We start from the raw sequence: 17839 nt of genomic DNA, 5'->3' as shown, positions 1-17839 counted from the left end.
AAACTCGTGTACAGGCCTCATCTGTCAGTCCTCTCACTTGCCAGCCAGCCATCCAGTCAGGGGGAACGAGAGGTACACGGGTGGAGGAGGAGGTACAAGAAGGTCATTGGGGGGCTCTCAAAGCAAGGAAGGTTGAGAATATAATTATGTTTAGTTCAACACACTGCCACTACATTTCACTGCATTTGATGGTGGGCAATTTTTTTGTGATGACAGTTGAGCATACGATATGCTGCTTGCTTTCTGACACATGGTCAAGAAATGGCAGTAGTCATTAGCACATGTGACTACACAGAAAAAAAGCCTGTTTCAATTCAGTAAAGTTTGCTTAAATTCATTTGGTTTTCTAAAATATATTTTCAGGGACAAAATGCCAATCAGTGAAGGGGAGCAATAGAGCGGAAAATATGGTATTGGTAATATTGGTGAAATTGATTAGCAAACAACAGCTTCTTTATTTTGCCTGTGCATTTTTATCAGGTCAGGACTTGATTTCATTTAATTGTAGATTCTTCTGGATATCTACACACTATAAAATGGGGAAAAAATCATTTCTCCCTTTTTCTCCCTTTTATTCAGGGGAGAGAACATGCTATACTGTATCTCCTACTTCACGCACACAATAATCTGTGACAATCACTATTTATTAATTTTTCAAAACTGTATTATAAAAATACATTTCATCTTGTTCACAAAGAGCAACAATTCCAAATATACATATGACATGTGTAACTATCTATTTTTGACCATTTCTGACAGCTCATAATGACATTTTCTGAATACTAAAAGTTTCACTTTTTGAAATGTTTAATCTGAATGAAAGCAGAACTAGAAATTGATTAGTTTTTCACATCTAGTTAATGTGAATCCGAAACTACAATTTGCAGTACAAATTTACAAGTGATACAAAATGAAATCATAATACTTTGGATTACCACTTCCAATTTTAACCTGTAATTTGGTGCAACAGTGACAAGACAACTCCAGTGGGACATCACTACCTTATTGTGCACATAAAACATAATTAGATTTTCTCGTATTGTCTAGAACAGTGTTTGACTGTTTGAAAACAATAACATTTAAAAATGCTACGTGTATAGGTTGAGTCTGTTGTACTTTGTTGAGTTGTAGAGGAATAAATACCCCTAACCCACCCCCCAAAAAAGTCCTTATCACAAGAAGTTCCAAAACATCAAGGCACAACTTACATCTCCTCATACACAAGAGATGTGCAGTCCTTTAGACATTTTACAAGGGCAATAAGCAGTATGAATACCTTCACAAAATCGATAGGAGTAAACATGAATTATAGGAAAAGCACCAGTATAATGGACCATTGCATAATGGGCAAAAGGAATAGGTAAAGAAAGACATAAGGAGAGTGAGTACCCAACACATACTGTCTGCAAAATGATTATTTAAAAAAACATACTTTTTCATGCATGTCTTTTGTATTGAATTGCACAAAGATAAGTTCATGAAAATACTGGAAGTTGATCTTCTGAAACACAACTCAAAAACTTTAGCCCATGAAGTTGTTCCCCTAAAAACCAAACCCTAAAAAAAAGTATTTTCGAGTATTTATAATTCTCCTTCATAAATTTCACAAACTTCATTTTCATGACACGTTAGAAGATGAAAATCAACAAATTCTGTTCTCAGGATCAGTTAGAGGTTTAAATCAAGCACAGGTAAAAAAAAAATAGACAATATGTAATTGTCTGTGTCATTTAGAGCAGTAGTTTGAACACCCTTTGTGTTGGACGGGGCGTTTTTTAACATGTAAATAAGAATGTGTGGAAGGGAAACCTGCAATCTGCATCTGTAAAAAAAGTGTTATCGTTGAGCATAATGGAATACAAACAAACAATAGTGTGGAACATGGATGGGTTCTAAGGAAATGCCTGTTTGGCTGTGATGACTGCTAAAACTACTACAGATCCTTCCATTTGCTCAGTGTTGACGAAAATACAAAAATGTTATGTTAATGAACACAAACCAACAGTCCAGTGTACCTTAAGTTGTAATTTAAACAAATGTTCTGTTTAGACTTAGCATAGTAATTATGCGTCCTGAGTGATCCGATCTCAAATGAAATTTTCATATCAACTTGTGAATGGCTAAAAAATATATGACATTGTTTCTTTTTATCATTTCTTTGTAATGTCACAAACTAATGGTACAAATTTAAAACACAAAATCATTTAATAATGCATTTGTCATAGTGCATATATACAGAGTACCTCATATGTGCCTCATAGAAGCAATAATGTGTCCATTCAGTGCTTATTAGACAAGAAAAAAAATCATCAAGTCTTACCGACATTAGTTTTTTTTAAATCCTTCATAAAAATACTGATCATTTACCTGTAAATTGCTTGTCACTTTACTTTCATATGAATGTAGCAACAAGTTGTCATTTCACCGAACATATTGTAGGTTTAATACCAAAAATACATTATAGTGATTACTGTGAAGCAACAAAATGATTTTAAAGGTGCTTGAGATAAATCATCAAAGTTACCATTTAATACTTTGTGGTTAAATCTAACACAAAAATACCGTCAGAAAAAAGACAAAGTATTATATAACTTGTATGATTTGCAAATAATCACAGTACAGTGTTTTGGCCCTAGATAGAAAAAAAATGATAGAACTTGTGAATGGTAACATAGTATATGTAATATGTATAATTTTTTTTAAACAAAAAAAACTCTAAAAACATTGTAACATCAGCATTTCCAACACTGTTTAATAAATAAAGATAGCTCTGTTCACTTGTGATCGGATTGGTCAGGACACATTTTTTGAACCAAATGTAAACATACAGTGATACTTGGAAGCAATTCATTCTCTCTGGCAACAGGACAGTGTTCCAAATTTCAGTCCAATTCTTTCAAACACTGAGATTGTCTTTGCGACTTTTTCCCATCTTACCAAACGAATCTTTGTCACTTCTTCTCGTCTGATCTATTTGAGCTTATTCAGCTCTGAAGCTTCAACGTCAGTAGTTTTCCCAAGGTGGAGCATTGTTCATTTAAAGATTCATTTTTCTCTCCACCATTTTGGGGCTTGGGGTCAAGTGGGGCACAGCCCTATACTTGGTTTGCTCTCAGCTTTTTTTCCACACACCATCTAAGGTGAAGCTGCAGGTCTCAGATTAGCCTCTCCTCAGGGGGCACTTTGAGTACACTTCCCATTTCCATTCTGGCTCCAGCCACCTCCTGTGAGCTGGGACTGTAGGTGCCCTCTGATTGACGCTTCTTACGGGCCGTCATGATGAGGAAAAACATAACTAGGATAGCTATCAACACACATAACGTAATGAGGGGGATGGTCACCACCAGCCAAGGAACCCGCTCCTTTTGCTCCTTTTTCTGCAAGGGGACATGAGAACGACTATTATTTCAAAACAAAGAAGTTTGAGGGGAACACATTAACATGGTGTCAGTGTTTTTAACCACATTAAACTGTATTGTGATGCTCACCAATCACTTATATACAACAATTATTTTGAATACATAGATACATACTATGCCAAGAAGAAAGTTTTCCATGGTTTTCTCAAATTGAGGAGTTGGTGTAAAAGATTTTAGTATTACTTACATTGGTCTCACACAGTGTGCCACTATAGCCTGGAACACATACACACTGAAAGTGGTTGAGTCTGTCTAGACAGGTGGCCCCATTAAGACAAGGGCTAGAATCACATTCGTCTATTTCGGTCTCACACCTGAAAGACATCAGCAGGGCTTTAATAGAACACCAAGTGACACACACCTTCACCAACAGCGCTCATAAGCCAACACTTTCCTCTCCTGAGATGAAGAAAAAGCCTTTCTCAACAGAATGTTTGGAGAGGTGAGTTTAGTAGTGAATTCAGATTTGGAAATAGTCAAGAATTTGATCTACTAATAAAGTCTGAATTCAAACTATTAGAAGAAAACTACTAGAATCCCCGTTTACTGTAGATATTTTTGAGGTGGTGTGAAAGAAACTCACCTGCCACCGGTATATCCTGGCTTGCAGGTGCAATTCCCACCAGTTTCGCCTCCAATGCAAACTCCTCCATTAAGGCACTCTGTTCTGGCGTCACATGTCACAGGGGGGAATCGCCGCCTATTGGGAACACAAATCAAATGCAAATGCAGTACATTCACGGTTAGTGAAAGTTTATATAAAATGTATTTTAAAGAAGTCAATGACAACAGATCGTTTTGCACCTTCCATTGCTTTAGACTCGTTTGAAGCTAAAACAGTTTAGAAAAAATGGCTGACATTTTTCCAATACTTTATGTTGGACATTTTTTAAGGTCAATTCTAAGATGCTCTTTTATGATTTAAAAAAAAAAAGTGAACATCTTACTGGCAGCGTTTTCCCACGTATCCAGGAGGACATACGCAGGTATGAGTTGCCTCTGTTTCCACACAGATTCCTTCATTCAAGCAGCCAAATTCCAAACAGTTGTCCACTTCTTCCTGACAGTTCCTTCCTATATATCCTGTCTCACAGTCACAATGGTAGTCTGCCAGAAGGTCTGTACATGTCCCATAGATACACGGTCCAGAAGAGCACTCATTTATCTGAGCCTCACATAGTTCTCCTTCCCATCCTGGGTTGCAGCTGCAGTTAAACTCATTAAAATGGTCCTGGCACACACCTCCGTTGGTACATGGCTGAGAGTCACAAACTGGAGCACCCTGGCAACCCAACTGTGGCTCATCCCCACTCAGTCTGGAGAAATGACTTGTCTGAGGAGCATCTGGCACACTGAAAATAGGTAGGTAGATTCCACCGATTCGCACTTCCCCCAAACATCCAGCGAATTTCTCCGCTAACCAAAGTTTGGAATCATTAAGGAAGTTAAGGTTGCCGCCCACTCCAAGGCTAGAACCCGCTGTCTGACCATCTACAGTGAGACGCCATCGGGACTCTGACTGCGCAGGGTCGATCATTGTCAAATAGATGCGATGCCACGCGCCGTCTGCGATGATCCTGTCGCTGGTAAAGGCTAGCAGTTCCGCACTTGTTCCGGTGTCCATTTTGACCAGAAGTGTGGAGTTCAGGAGGCCCAAACAGAATACCTCAGGTCGGTTTTCGGCCCTCAACAAGATACCATTTTCCTCCCGTGTTCTAATGTCTATTGTAATGTTTGTTACTGGACTCAAAAGGGTGCTGTTGGCAAAATACTCCAGAGCATTGTCCTGAAACATGGCTTCAGTCAAACCTGCAGGAAACAAAGATATAGAGCTTTAGATGCCTGGAAATAAATGAATTTTTCTATGTGAGAAAATGTCATATTCCTCTTCTGCATATAATTGGTAAAGAGAGAAACAAAGGGTTACTCACACTCATAACCATCCCAAAGGTCGACGCATTTTCCTCCTTCAAAGCAAGGGTTTTCGACACACCACATACGTTTCTCACACAGTCGCCCAGAGAAATTAATAGAGCAGTCGCACATGAAATCATTCCAGGTGATCTGACACTTGCCACCGTTGGCACAAGGCTCATTCTGTGTACAGACAAACACAAGTGTGTGGATTAGACTCTCACTTGTGAAATCTCTAACCCAAGATGACTGTTGAGGTTCAGAAAAAGCTGCAGAGAAGATTAGGAATCAACAAACAGATCAATGCCAGTTAGGTTGAAGACCAACCGTTGGCATGCACGAAAACATTGTGGCGTAAATACAAATGCAACCCTACCTTGCATGTGTTGTCACTTTGACATCCTGGGAGAATGTTCTTCTCTGCGGCCGCCTGGTAAATGTCCACATCTTCTTTGTATTCCACAAAAGACAAATGCTTGTCATCCAGTCGGATGTCTTGTAGACAGCCCTTGAATTTCCCACCCCAGTCATTTTCATTGTCACTTTCAGGGAGTCCTCCAACATACACAACATCTCCCGCCTCTATGCTTACATTCCCCAGGGCCCGATAGTTCCCCGCTATGGGGAAGAACACATGGCCGTATCTTACTTTGATGGTCACTAAATTACTTTTGCCATCTGAGACAAACTTAGCCTCTGACAATAGTGTTGTGTGAGGGCTGTAGACGGCGACAGAGGCTTCTTTCAGGTACATTGTCAAGTAGGACTTTTCCTCTCGGCGAAACTGCAGAAGAAGGCCACTTTTTTTAAGAGAACGCATTATGAAGGAGAGGGTGAAATTTTCTCCGTGGGTTTCTGTGATGACAAAGGCAGCATAGCTTGTTGTGTTTTCATGACCAAAGGTCCAGGATGGGTATTCTGCAAAGACAATGATACATGTAGTAAGTTACATACAGTGTCTGTTTGACTTGAATTCCTTCTAGATCCGGCGTTTCAATTCTATTCTTATAAATCTTACCTCTGTCACATCTTTCTCCAAAGTATGGTCGGTGACATTGGCATTTGGCCACAACCCACATGTCCACGCAAAACCCAAATTGTTTACAAGGGTCGTCACGGCACAAATCCTCTTTGAGACATCCCAATTCCAAGCCTGTGTTCTCCTCTCTCAGAAGATCCTGAGGTAGTAGCAGTTTATGGTCAACTCTGAGGTCTTCCATGCAACCAATGTAATTCTTCCCACTTAACGTCAATGTCAAATATTCCTTTGGAACTCCTCCCACGTACAGCTGCTGAAAAGAATTTGACCGGAAGAATATCAGATGGTTGTACACTTCATTTTTCACTCGACATCCTCCCTTACAGCCAGGTCCCTCTATAACCATGATCAGTCTCTCATCCATCGTCACAGTAACTCGGTACCATTCTCCGTCGTTGACCTGACCTGGATAGGTGACCTCAATCAATCTCCCTGATTTTAACCGCGCCTGGAGAGACCCTCCCACCAATTCTAGGGAGATAAAGTTTTCCAAGGTACCACGATGGTACAGCAACATGTCAGGCAAAGTGCTCCTGAATCTTAGCTGCATATGGAGTCCATAGTTGTAATCATCAGTGCCTTGCCTTGCTCTGTTTTTAGAAATGGGCAACTGCATGTGAACATAACCATCTGAGTTGAAGGAAAAGGTGGTCGAGGTGTTACATAGTTCTCCCGTCCAGCCTGATCCACATTGACACGTGTAGCTGTGCTCGTCATACGCAGTCAGCAGAGGAATGCAGATGCCATCATGTTGACATTGGTGCTCCTGGCAGCCAGTCAGGAGAACATCACAGTTGCGTCCACCTAGTGGCTCTCTACCCAGTTCTGATGCAGGACAGTGACATATATAAGAGTTGGCAGCATCTTCACATGTGGCACCATTTTGGCAGGGATCGCTATCGCACTCATTTATGTCCACTTCACAATGCACACCTGGAAAGAAACCACAATTTCATCAGCATTCATCATAAAGCACTGATCTGTCATCAGATTCTCTTATAATCCTCACATTGGACACTATGATATACATCCAATGTTGCATTACATTTTCACCATGATCTTGCCCTAATGATAGTAGAGTTGAACCGCTGTTCCTATTTATATTATTAATGTTTATAATATAATATTTGAAATTTATTTCTCAATCCATCCACCCATTTCCCACTTATCTGAGGTCGGGTCACGGGCGCTGCAGTTTCAGCAGGGAAGCCCTCCTATCATTTATATATGTACATATAAAATATGTAATATATTCATTAGTACTTCATTTTCACACAGGTCACAAGGTGCTGGTGCCAAACCAGCCAATTACAGGGGACAAGGTGAGAAACAACCGTGCACGCACACACTCATACCTATGGACAGCTTTGAGTGGTTAATCAGCCTACCACGGATGTTTTTGGCGTGTGGGAGGACACCGGAGTACATTGAGAAAACCCCAGCAGGCACTTAGAGAACATGAAAACTCTACACAGGAAGGTGGCAACCCACCATGGATTGATCTTTTGATCACAGCACTGTAAGCCAAAGGTGCTAACCACTCCTCCACTGGTTTTGGGAGTCACAATTTTCAAAATTGAATTTAAGCATAACCACGTTCATAATCAAACTTCATCCCATGTATTGGAAACTGACTGATGAACCCTCCGTAATTAGAGACGGAAACAAGCTTTCCTGCATGCAGCCTTCCAAACAGATTTGATTAAGGCAGAGTAATTGTTCATTTTCACATGAAGAAGCTTGGAAAGGAAAACATAATCAGATAAGTCCAATGCAGAATATCGCTCAACCCATGAATTAGAAAGAAGGCCAATGATTTTATTGGAAATAAAAGTCGGAACACTTACAACTCTGCTAACAAGAGAAAAATGTTTTTTTCTCAAAATCCAGTTAAAGCTATTCTAACTGTAGTATACCCTAAGGTTATGTCCTCTAATACAAGCACAGGTGATTCTTGCTATATTGCATGTGTTAAAAGCACTGTACCATGCTGTACCTGTCAGCCGCCATTGCCCGGAGCAGTAATACAGCAGTAGGAGCAGCAGTAACCTCCTTCCTCTCATGTTCCAACGAGTTAACAGGCAACACAATTTGTCTGACACAAGTGGCACAACCGTGTCTTCTCTTTCTTGTTACTCCTCAAACTTTAAAAAAAAAAATCACAAGTGTCTCTATTCCTCCACTATGGTCCATGCAGAGACCGGAGTGATTATCAGGCAGTCCTTCCCACCTTTTCTGTCTTCCCCTCCTCCATCCCTCTATCCCTAACCTCCCTCCCTCCCTCACACCCTGTGCTCCTAACTGGCTACAGCCCATCCTGAGCAGAGTAATAAGCCTCCAGCTGGCTCCTGTCAGTATTTGACAACAGGAATGCATTCCTGATCCCTGCACTGGCCTGTGGGTGCAATATACTAGTAGCAGGTGTTTCTGAAGTCGACCTGCAGGAGGCACTAAAGCCTTATGGTTTCATGTAACCATTCATTTGAGGCCCTCTCTAATTCAACAAACATCATTGTACATTGGTTGACTTAAAAACATGTATTCTGGAAAAGAATACCCCCTCTAATATCTCATATTATAATTAGTATTGATTATGGGCTTTTTGAGGTAGGGGTTGGAAGCTTTTGAAACTCCTTTATCCTTTACAGTTATGCAAAAGTGTGCCTTAATCACTGCAGGAAGAAAGGTGAACTTTACGCTATAGAAATCGGTTCATCTTGGCTCATTCATAATTCTAATCAATTTGAATCCCTTTCGGACGGTGCGTAAAATAAAACATATTGCTAATATGCATGGATGAACTTAGATATTGAGAGAGTGTTGGTTATTGAAGACAAAATTATCCTCAAGCACAGCTTATTTAGCATGGATGGATGGGTTGGAAGTATACTACTTCTACTAATGTAGTGAGCTCACTGGTATTGATTGATGCTATTTACTCACACACACAACTAAATGCATCAATCTGATATGGCGACTCCATGAACCTTGCACTTGCTGCACCCTGATTCAATTCTGTGGGAGTAGTTTAAAGAGATAGCCAGGCAAGGGGGCACCCAGTTCATGTGATGACCACCTCTTGCGCTTGGAGGGTCAACCAAGCACACACACACATATGGAATGCAATAGGATTAAGTGTAGTTCAATATGGAGTTTCCTATTAAATTTTATTAAAACGGAATGAATGAGCAATGTATCATTTTAAGGATGTTATTTTGAAAAGAAAAGTTATATATATCAACATTAGTATAAAGGCCAGATTTTATTTGCACATACACGGTGTTACCCTTTTGTTTTTCGTCAGATTTGAAATAGGCTTTTAAGCAGCTTTATCATAATCTCTTCTCCCCTCCAACAATTTGTAGACTTCGTTTAATACCCAAGATGAACATATGGGACCTTTTATTGGCTTTGTTCTTTTCTGCAACCCTTCTGTAAACCATATGCACCCCCTTCTGTTTGGTGTGGCCCTCGTGTCCTGCTGATGAGTAAGATTCTTATTTACATAGCAAACTTGCTGTTGTCAAATTTTCTTCCTTTGCTGTCAAAATATGAGCTTAGTATTAAGATTTGACAGTTCCATTTTAGTCCACAGGATCAAAGTAATTTTTTGAGACACCTTCTGCCATACTTTTTTGATCTGGTACAGTACCACACACTGTAAAGTGTTTTTACTATATTTTGTACAGACCAATATTTGATCAACATATTGCAGTGCAGGCAATGTGCCTTTTAATGCAGTCTGTGTGTGTGGGTTGAGGTGGGGGGTCAGTGGGGGTGGTCCTACCTGTGAAGCCATCCGAACACAAACATTGATACGAGTTGATTGAATCCTGGCAGCTTCCTCCATATTGGCACGGAGCAGACACACACTCATCCACATCGAGAGAGCAATTTTCCCCTGTAACAGCAATATTTGTGTCACTTTGTTGATTAGTCAATGTTTTAAAAATAAAAAGGGTTACCTGTGAATCCAGGTTGACAGTGACAGATGAATCCAGCTGCTTCCTCATAGGAAAAATTAGCTGCACTGAGTTCAGGGAGTACGCCGTAGTTCTCAATATCTGAGCGCTGGAAACATTCACCACCATTTTCACATGGGTACTGCTCACACTCATCTTCATCCACTTGACAATTCTCGCCGTTGTAACCTAAAACCCAAAGCATTGTAGCCTAAACACTAGCCATGAAGCACCATTACAAAACATAATTCTTGCATATTATTTTATGTTATTGGGCAAATAGAATACGATTTTTCATTATGTTACTGTTTTTCAAGTTTCCAGTCTTGGATAGTCCAAATTAAAGTTTCCATAGTTGGACCAAGCAAATCAAAAACTTTGCTTTTTATTTTTGTTTGACTGTTTTCATCATTTTAACTAGTAAAAGAAGTCTTCTGTTACTATTTCCACACAATTACAGAGCCCTGCTATTATGACCCCATCTGAACCATAAGTATTTAATTCTATTGTTGATTTTGATTTTGCCGTGGGAAATAGTAAATAGTCTGCAGAGGAATTAAGCCACATTAGCCAGGATCCTTTAATTCGCATGCCATATTGCACCTTAGTAGAATAGCTTCATGGTGACTTCTATAGTCACAACCTAATACTATGTCGTTAAAAATTAAGAGATCTGTTATAGATCTGTTTTATTTACATTCATTCATCTTTTGTGCTTCTCATCCTCATGATGGCTTTGGAGGTGCTGGAGCCTATCCCAGGTAAATATAAGTAGTACGCAGGATACACCCTGAATGCTTGCCAGCCAATAGCCAGGCAGAATAACACAAACAATAATTCAAGCAGAACCACATACCTAGAGACGATTTGAAGTGTTCAATCAGCCTACCATCTATGTTTTTGGAATGTGGTAGGAAACGGGAGTACCCAGAGAAAATCCACACACTTCACAAAAGGAAGCCAGAGCACAGGATTGTATCCTCTTTCTCAGAACATAATAATGCTAACCACTCAACTACCATAACATTTTTTATTAACATGATCTAAGTAAATACGAGGGAAAGTTGTTTACCTGTCCAACAAAGGCATGTGTACTGGTTGATCCCTTCCAAGCAAGTGCCTCCATGCTGACATGGACCTGAATCACATTCTGGAATATCCTTCTCACAGTTGTCACCTTCAAAGCCTGTGCCCTCACAGTCACACATATAACTAAGGAAAGACAGAGGCATGTGTTGATATTGTAGGTGGGATCTGGCAGAACCCATACACTCTATACGCATGATGTTATGTACTCACACTGTTTAAATATTTCATTTTTGTTTGGTTGCAGTAGATAAAAAACATAGTATTATATTGCATAAAATGTCTTAGTAATAGGAAAGGGCAAAGAAGTGTTTTAAATTCATTGATTAGTGTGCCCTCACACGCACTTTGCATGACCCTCATCTTTCTCAGTCATCCGTAGATCTCTGTTAGCTATTCCCAGCACCGCTTTTCATCCAATGACTCATTAAAATGGCGGAGAGAAAGTGGGTTAATTCTTATCCCTAATGAACTGTATAGACTGTAGCCCGTGCAGAACCACACTGCTATTTGAGTAGCATGAAAAGGGGAGCATGTGTCAAAATTTGAGCAACATGTAAAGGGGATTGTGCATCTTTCGATTCATTAAGATTGGCCATTGGCTTCAGTTGGTGAAGTTGAAAATATATAGTTTTTTTGTCTAAGGTGTAAAACCCAGATATGTGAATGTGTAAAAAGTAGGTATGTGAATACATCAGCTAATCACTTCTCCCAGTGTGTCTACAATTTAAGTACGACCATGAAAACATTTTTCGAACTGTGTAGCCTGTTGGAGGGGGCTTCAAAGTTTTAGGCTGTTTCCCACCTCTGTCTATTGTATAGAAACACTCTGTAAAAAAGTTTAAAAACATCTGCCTGCCAATTGAAGATTGATATAAGAAAATAGAAGCCTACCTGTTGACCCCATCAATGCAACGGCCATCATTTAGACATGGCATGCTGGCACATTCATCAATGTTGACCTCACAGTCTTCACCCCGGAAGCCATCCATACACTCACATGTGTACATGGCAACATAGTCTCGGCAGGTACCGCCGTTCTGGCAGGGATGTACTTCACACTCATCAATCTCTACTTCACAGTTAATCCCTACAGGGGTGACAGTAGGCCAAGATTTGAGATTGGTACACAGACATTAAAAACAAACAAAAACAGGAGCTGCTGAGATTGATACAACCACCTCAGGATAAAAACAGAAACCATGATGTGTTTACACAAAATAATTGCAGCAAAAAATTACATTAGAAGCCAATATATAGAAATAAAATTAGCTGTAGTTTGCAGACTTCAAATCACACTTTGACTTATCAAAGGGTTTGCTTTTTGTTTTTTTCGTGTGACAAATGCTCCCTCAACGTGTTTTCTACTTTCAAGGTTTTGGGAATTATTCAACAATGATACTGAAGATGAAGACTTTAATGGATGTAGTAATGTATTGGAGTGAGATAGAAATTATATAGTTAAGAATACATACATAGTATGCCAAACCTTAATATTTATGTTTGCAAGCACTAGTTTATGCACTGTAGTTATACCGTGGATACACGCATATGGACAAATATTGGGTTAAAGTTGCCTGGAGTTCACAGAGGAAAAAAAAGGTTGAGGCAATAGGAGAGTGGTATTGTCATTTCGATCCTACCTTTGAAGCCTTCAACACAATCACAACTGTAATTGTCCACTTCATCCAAACATGTACCATTGTTTTGACAGGGTTGGGAGGCACACTCATTTATGTCCAAGTCACAGTGGAAGCCTTGAAATCCAGGTACACAGAAACACTGGTAGCCATTGGTGCCATCTTTACAGATGGCACCGTTTTGACAGGGTGCAGATTCACATTCATTAATGTTTTCTTCGCAGTTGGCCCCTTGGAATCCAGCATCACACTGACAATAGTGTCCTATGTCAGGAATGTCCATGCAGGTCCCACTATCATGGCATGTTTCTTCTGAGCAAGTGGTGACGCTGGACTCACAATTTTCAGCTCCAAATCCATACGGGCAGTGGCATGAATAAGCACCGATACTGTTGACACAGTTTGACTTGATACCGTCGCAGGGGTTGCTCTCACACTCATCTACATCTTGGGTGCAGTTGGTGCCTGTGAATCCGTCCGGACAGTGGCATGTGAAGATGTCAGTTCCGGGACTGCTGGTGCAATTGGTGCAAGGTGCTAAAATACAAGCGTCATACAGCTCATCACAGTTTTTGCCCATGTACCACACCGGTCCTTTGGGACAAAGGCACACGTAGTCGCCAAGGTGTTCCAAACATGTGGCACCATTGTTGCAGGGTGATGAGAGACACTTGTCTGCCGCTGCTGTACACAGAAGACCTGAAAATGAAATTGCAAACATATTGAGTGTATCAACGCAATCTTATGCAAAATATGGGATAATAGACAATGACTAACTTTTTTTTCATATAACGGCGCAACTTTTGATGAGCAGTTTGAAAATTGAAGGTTTTGCCGTAATTGAAGATCTTAACTTTCAGTGTTGACATCTTTCTCTCATAAGCTTCCTAGCTGTATTACTTTGTGGCTTATGAGGGGGCTACCTGTAACTCTGACCTTTCAAAGTGCTTAGGAACCAATCTGGTAATGAAAAGTAAAAAGCCAATCTTTCTTTTGGACTTAGGGTCAACGCAGATGGTGTCAAACATATGAGATGACCACTTTAGGAACTATCAGAGTTGCCTATGAAAGTTACACAAGCGAAATGTGTTAATTATCTTGTAGTTTAGGCATTAAGATAGCTTATGTTTTCCCCTCTTATCTCAGTTTGAAGCTTAAGATGTGTTATTTCCTTTGTCTTGCATCATCTCCTCACATCCTACTGAGCCTCCCTTTGACCGGAGGAAGACACACATCTTTAAATCATTCTCAGGACCACCCTGCGCACTTGTACAACAGAAATCCCGTGGAGAAACATACTTTTAAATGAACAACTTGTAATGTCATTCATCTTCAAGAGCTGAGAGCTGACAGCGGCTACAAGGATCTCATCAGTCTACACCCCTCTATCCAGACTCCGTCAAGCCCTCACACATTCCAAGGAGATGATAAGAGCACCTCCTAAACATAGCCCAACCCCCAGAATCACAGTGCATGCTGTAGATCATGGTTATGGTGACACAAGCTTGATCCTTGGCACTGACTGGTACCGCTACGTCAACGCAGTGATAACACTCAGCAGAGTTGGTCAGTGCTAGCAGGTAGAAGTTGGCGGCAACTGACGCTATCCAGACTTCGCCATGTCCTTACTAGAGATTCACATTACGCACATATAACTTCTTACTCATGTGTACAATGGATGTGTTTATCTGATTCAGGTGTATTGGCAGGTTAAGCCAATGTGGATTCAAGTCTTGGTCCGTAATGATGAACCATATAGTCAAAGGAAAAAATTGAGTGTTGATACGAGGTGGTCAGATGGTCCAGTTGGATGTCTCAAAATCTCTTATTCTCTCTTTTAGAATTTTTTATATAACCATTAAAGGGAATGTTTTGCCTTATGTTTCTTTACAAAAAGGTCATATTTCCTATTTTGGTCAGGAACTGCTCAATTTCAGACAACTTTATAACATTATTTTGCTGATAACTGACGAATGGTAAGAAGTTTTCTTCTGGTGAAAGAAACGAGTCTTCTTTTATTTAGTAGTTTTTCTGCATATGCTTATGCGTATTGCATATCGTGATAGAACCGTATATAAAAAATAAAAACTTACTACATTACATTACAGAACAACAACAATCTGCGTCTTGAAAAAAACCTGTCAAAGTGGTCCAAAATTGCTAACAGTAAATGGAAGAATTATATTAGGGAAATTCACACTTGGTTCGAAACATTTATGGTTCACAATTAGATTCATTTTTGGTTTGAGCTGACTACTTTTTGGACAAGGGACTGTTTTTTATACCATGTCCTCTAATCAAACTGATAAATAACATATAGGCTTACATATAAACCAATAAATAGATTAAAATTCCTGGTCAGTATCCAGTCACAGACTGTGACTCACAGAGGGCAAAATTTGCTGCCAAAAAAATTGAGCTCCGAGCCATTTTGTAGGCCATCAGACACTGGCAGGTCTTTGGGGTTCAGCTTTATGCCTCACAGCGGGTGGTTGCTTTGCTTTATACAAAAATGCACAAATCCTCTGAATCAGTCACAGTTACACATTGAGTCAGACAGTGGCATGCACGCTTTTGTCCCTTGTATAAACGGCATTGTCTGTGTAATTCCATATCTAGATTGTGAAAAAGTTCAAAAGTCATGGCAAAACAGTTTTAGTTTCATGATTTAAGTTGAATATGCACTTCATATTTATCAGTGTGGGCATATATTTTCGCCTAAAACAGTGTGTTGTGTTTGCCATTTTTTTTCAGCACACATTCTACTTGTATTAGTCAGAGTTTTACACAGAAAGATTTGATGCACCTGCGCTTGACTGAGTCATCTGCAGTGAGCAACTGCAAAAGGATTGAAAAGTTAGCTAGTTTGTTAGAAAAGAAAGGTTTTCTTTTTCTGAAGTATTATTATTTTTTATATCTCAACGTTTTCTGTTATTTCCTTCAAAGTGCAGGCTACAAGTGCATTAATCATGGGTCTTAATTCCCAACACCACCTCCATTTACACTGAGATTAAAAAAAAATGTGCAGCCGGACGCTCAACTCGTTACCATGGCGATCTTTAACAATGCCACCCAGCCTGCCCCTGCCTTCGATTCGCCAGCGTTTAAATGAGCTTCAGACGTTGCACACAAATAAGGGTCATGGGGAAAATGGGTCAGCGTAGTTTTCAAAAGGTGGAGGGGTCGCCCCACAAAGTCCCACCACCAACCCCCGCTCACACCATGGGACTCGTGGAGGTAGTCTAGAGGGAAATATTACTATACTTAAGAGTTTAATTAGTAAAATAGTTTAACACATCTGAGATAGTTTGTATTATTAATAAAAGACAGACAAGTGGATGTGTTGCAGTCACAAATTAAATAATTTACAGTACTAATATAGTTGTGTGATGCTAAAGAGGATGAAGACTGCGCATCAATAGCATCCATGATGCCTAAATACGCTTTGTTTGTTTTTGTTATGCATCTATGAGTACTAATGCTCTATTCATGTGTTTAAATTATGAAAAAGCCTATATAATAACTCATAAAATTTAATAAGCACGTGTATTGATAGTCTTAAATGTAGCCTTACCCAGTTTGAACATCATCATAGTCATCAGCAGTGTCCTCTGATGTCTGGACCAAACTTTTCCAAACTCCATGGCAATGCAGGATGGACTAGTTTCCAATCAGTGTCGCACTATGCTGTCATTCCTCAGGTTCTCCATCCAGCAAAATGAAGAAGTCCATTCAAGATGCTCAAAGTAGACTCAGAGGGTGAAAGAGCCCTCCATGACCGACCACATTGGGCACTTTGTTGTGTTTGTTTGAGCAATTGGCATGTGCGCACGAGTAGTATCTCTGGGGAACAAACTGGGACAGAGTAAATCAGAATAATCACCCCAGCAGAGAGTGGCTAGAGGAAAACGTGAACTGGAGCTCAGGACTGAACTCCACCCACACCGGGTTCAATAAATACAACTTCCGCCACTATTTCTTGGGCAATTTTAGATTCAAAGCATTGCACTTTCAAACAATCCATAAATTTAAGATAAATGTCATTCTCACCATTAACTTTCAAAGATATCCAACACAAATGTCTTTTAAAGAACACATAATATTTTACGAGCATCAAGCTGTTTCCCAAATAGTTATCGGTACGCACTTCTGGCAGGATTTTCAAGTGATGTGTGCTCACTGATGTCCACTGACATGTTTATTCTGGTGCGGCAGCTTCCAAAGGACCTGGGCCTCCAGCCCACTTCAATACTTTCACTGTAGGAGTGTGAATCTTAGATCAATGGATCATTGCGCCCTAGTCTACATCACCTCCGACACACAAACGCACACCCTTTAGAAGAGGGTGGAAGGGTTTATTTGGTGGAGCCCACTCACACCTACCCCCAAGCCCAGATCTTAAGCCCAGCATTAGACTTAACTCCACCCTGCCGCGTTCATGACAACAAAAAAGTTAATTAAACATCCAGCGAGAAGTGGGCGCTAGGCATCCCTACTTCAGTGCCTAAAACAAGCGACATGGCAGACAGTTGGGTCACAGCAGCTCCACATTCCTGAGGGAAAGGCTGCCGCGTTCTATAAAGCTGTTACACAATAGAGAAATAGGCCGGCGGACGTGTTGTCTCAGCCAGGTTGGCAGCAGGACTAAGAAGCTTGATTGGGACAATGCGCACACAGAAATGTGCTAGACACACATCATTCCTTTCATTTGAAATGCAATAGCATTTTTATTCTGATTCTTCAGTGTCATTCTTCATCAAATACATTCTGATTCAGAAT

The 17839-nt window shown here is 40.2% G+C and overlaps 1 protein-coding gene across 1 annotated transcript; it reads right to left on the bottom strand.

The window, feature by feature from the left end:
* Positions 1–647: 647 nt before the first annotated feature.
* On the bottom strand, positions 648–16902 carry LOC144074856 (protein crumbs homolog 2-like). The gene is made up of 13 exons (XM_077601497.1): positions 16635–16902; positions 13064–13759; positions 12315–12510; positions 11407–11546; positions 10338–10523; positions 10160–10273; positions 6352–7305; positions 5710–6251; positions 5351–5516; positions 4367–5228; positions 4003–4119; positions 3607–3733; positions 648–3377 (listed from the first exon to the last, which is right to left on the bottom strand). Exons 1-13 carry the CDS (start codon positions 16702–16704, stop codon positions 3156–3158), a joined length of 4392 nt encoding a protein of 1463 aa, XP_077457623.1. The 5' UTR covers positions 16705–16902; the 3' UTR covers positions 648–3155.
* Between the last annotated feature and the right edge of the window lie 937 nt (positions 16903–17839).

This window comes from Stigmatopora argus, chromosome 5, assembly GCF_051989625.1.
Source record: "Stigmatopora argus isolate UIUO_Sarg chromosome 5, RoL_Sarg_1.0, whole genome shotgun sequence".
In the NCBI taxonomy this organism is placed as follows: Eukaryota; Metazoa; Chordata; class Actinopteri; order Syngnathiformes; family Syngnathidae; genus Stigmatopora; species Stigmatopora argus.
The sequence above is the reverse complement of the archived record's forward strand: the minus strand, read 5'-3'. Positions and strand labels throughout refer to the sequence as shown.

Coding starts and splice junctions, on each gene's coding strand:
- LOC144074856 (XM_077601497.1), bottom strand. CDS start 16,704: ATGGAGTTTGGAAAAGTTTGGTCCAGACATCAGAGGACACTGCTGATG. Junction 13,760..16,634: donor TATGATGATGTTCAAACTGG/GTAAGGCTACAT, acceptor TTTCATTTTCAG/GTCTTCTGTGTACAGCAGCG. Junction 10,524..11,406: donor CACATGCCTTTGTTGGACAG/GTAAACAACTTT, acceptor TTTGGGTTTTAG/GTTACAACGGCGAGAATTGT.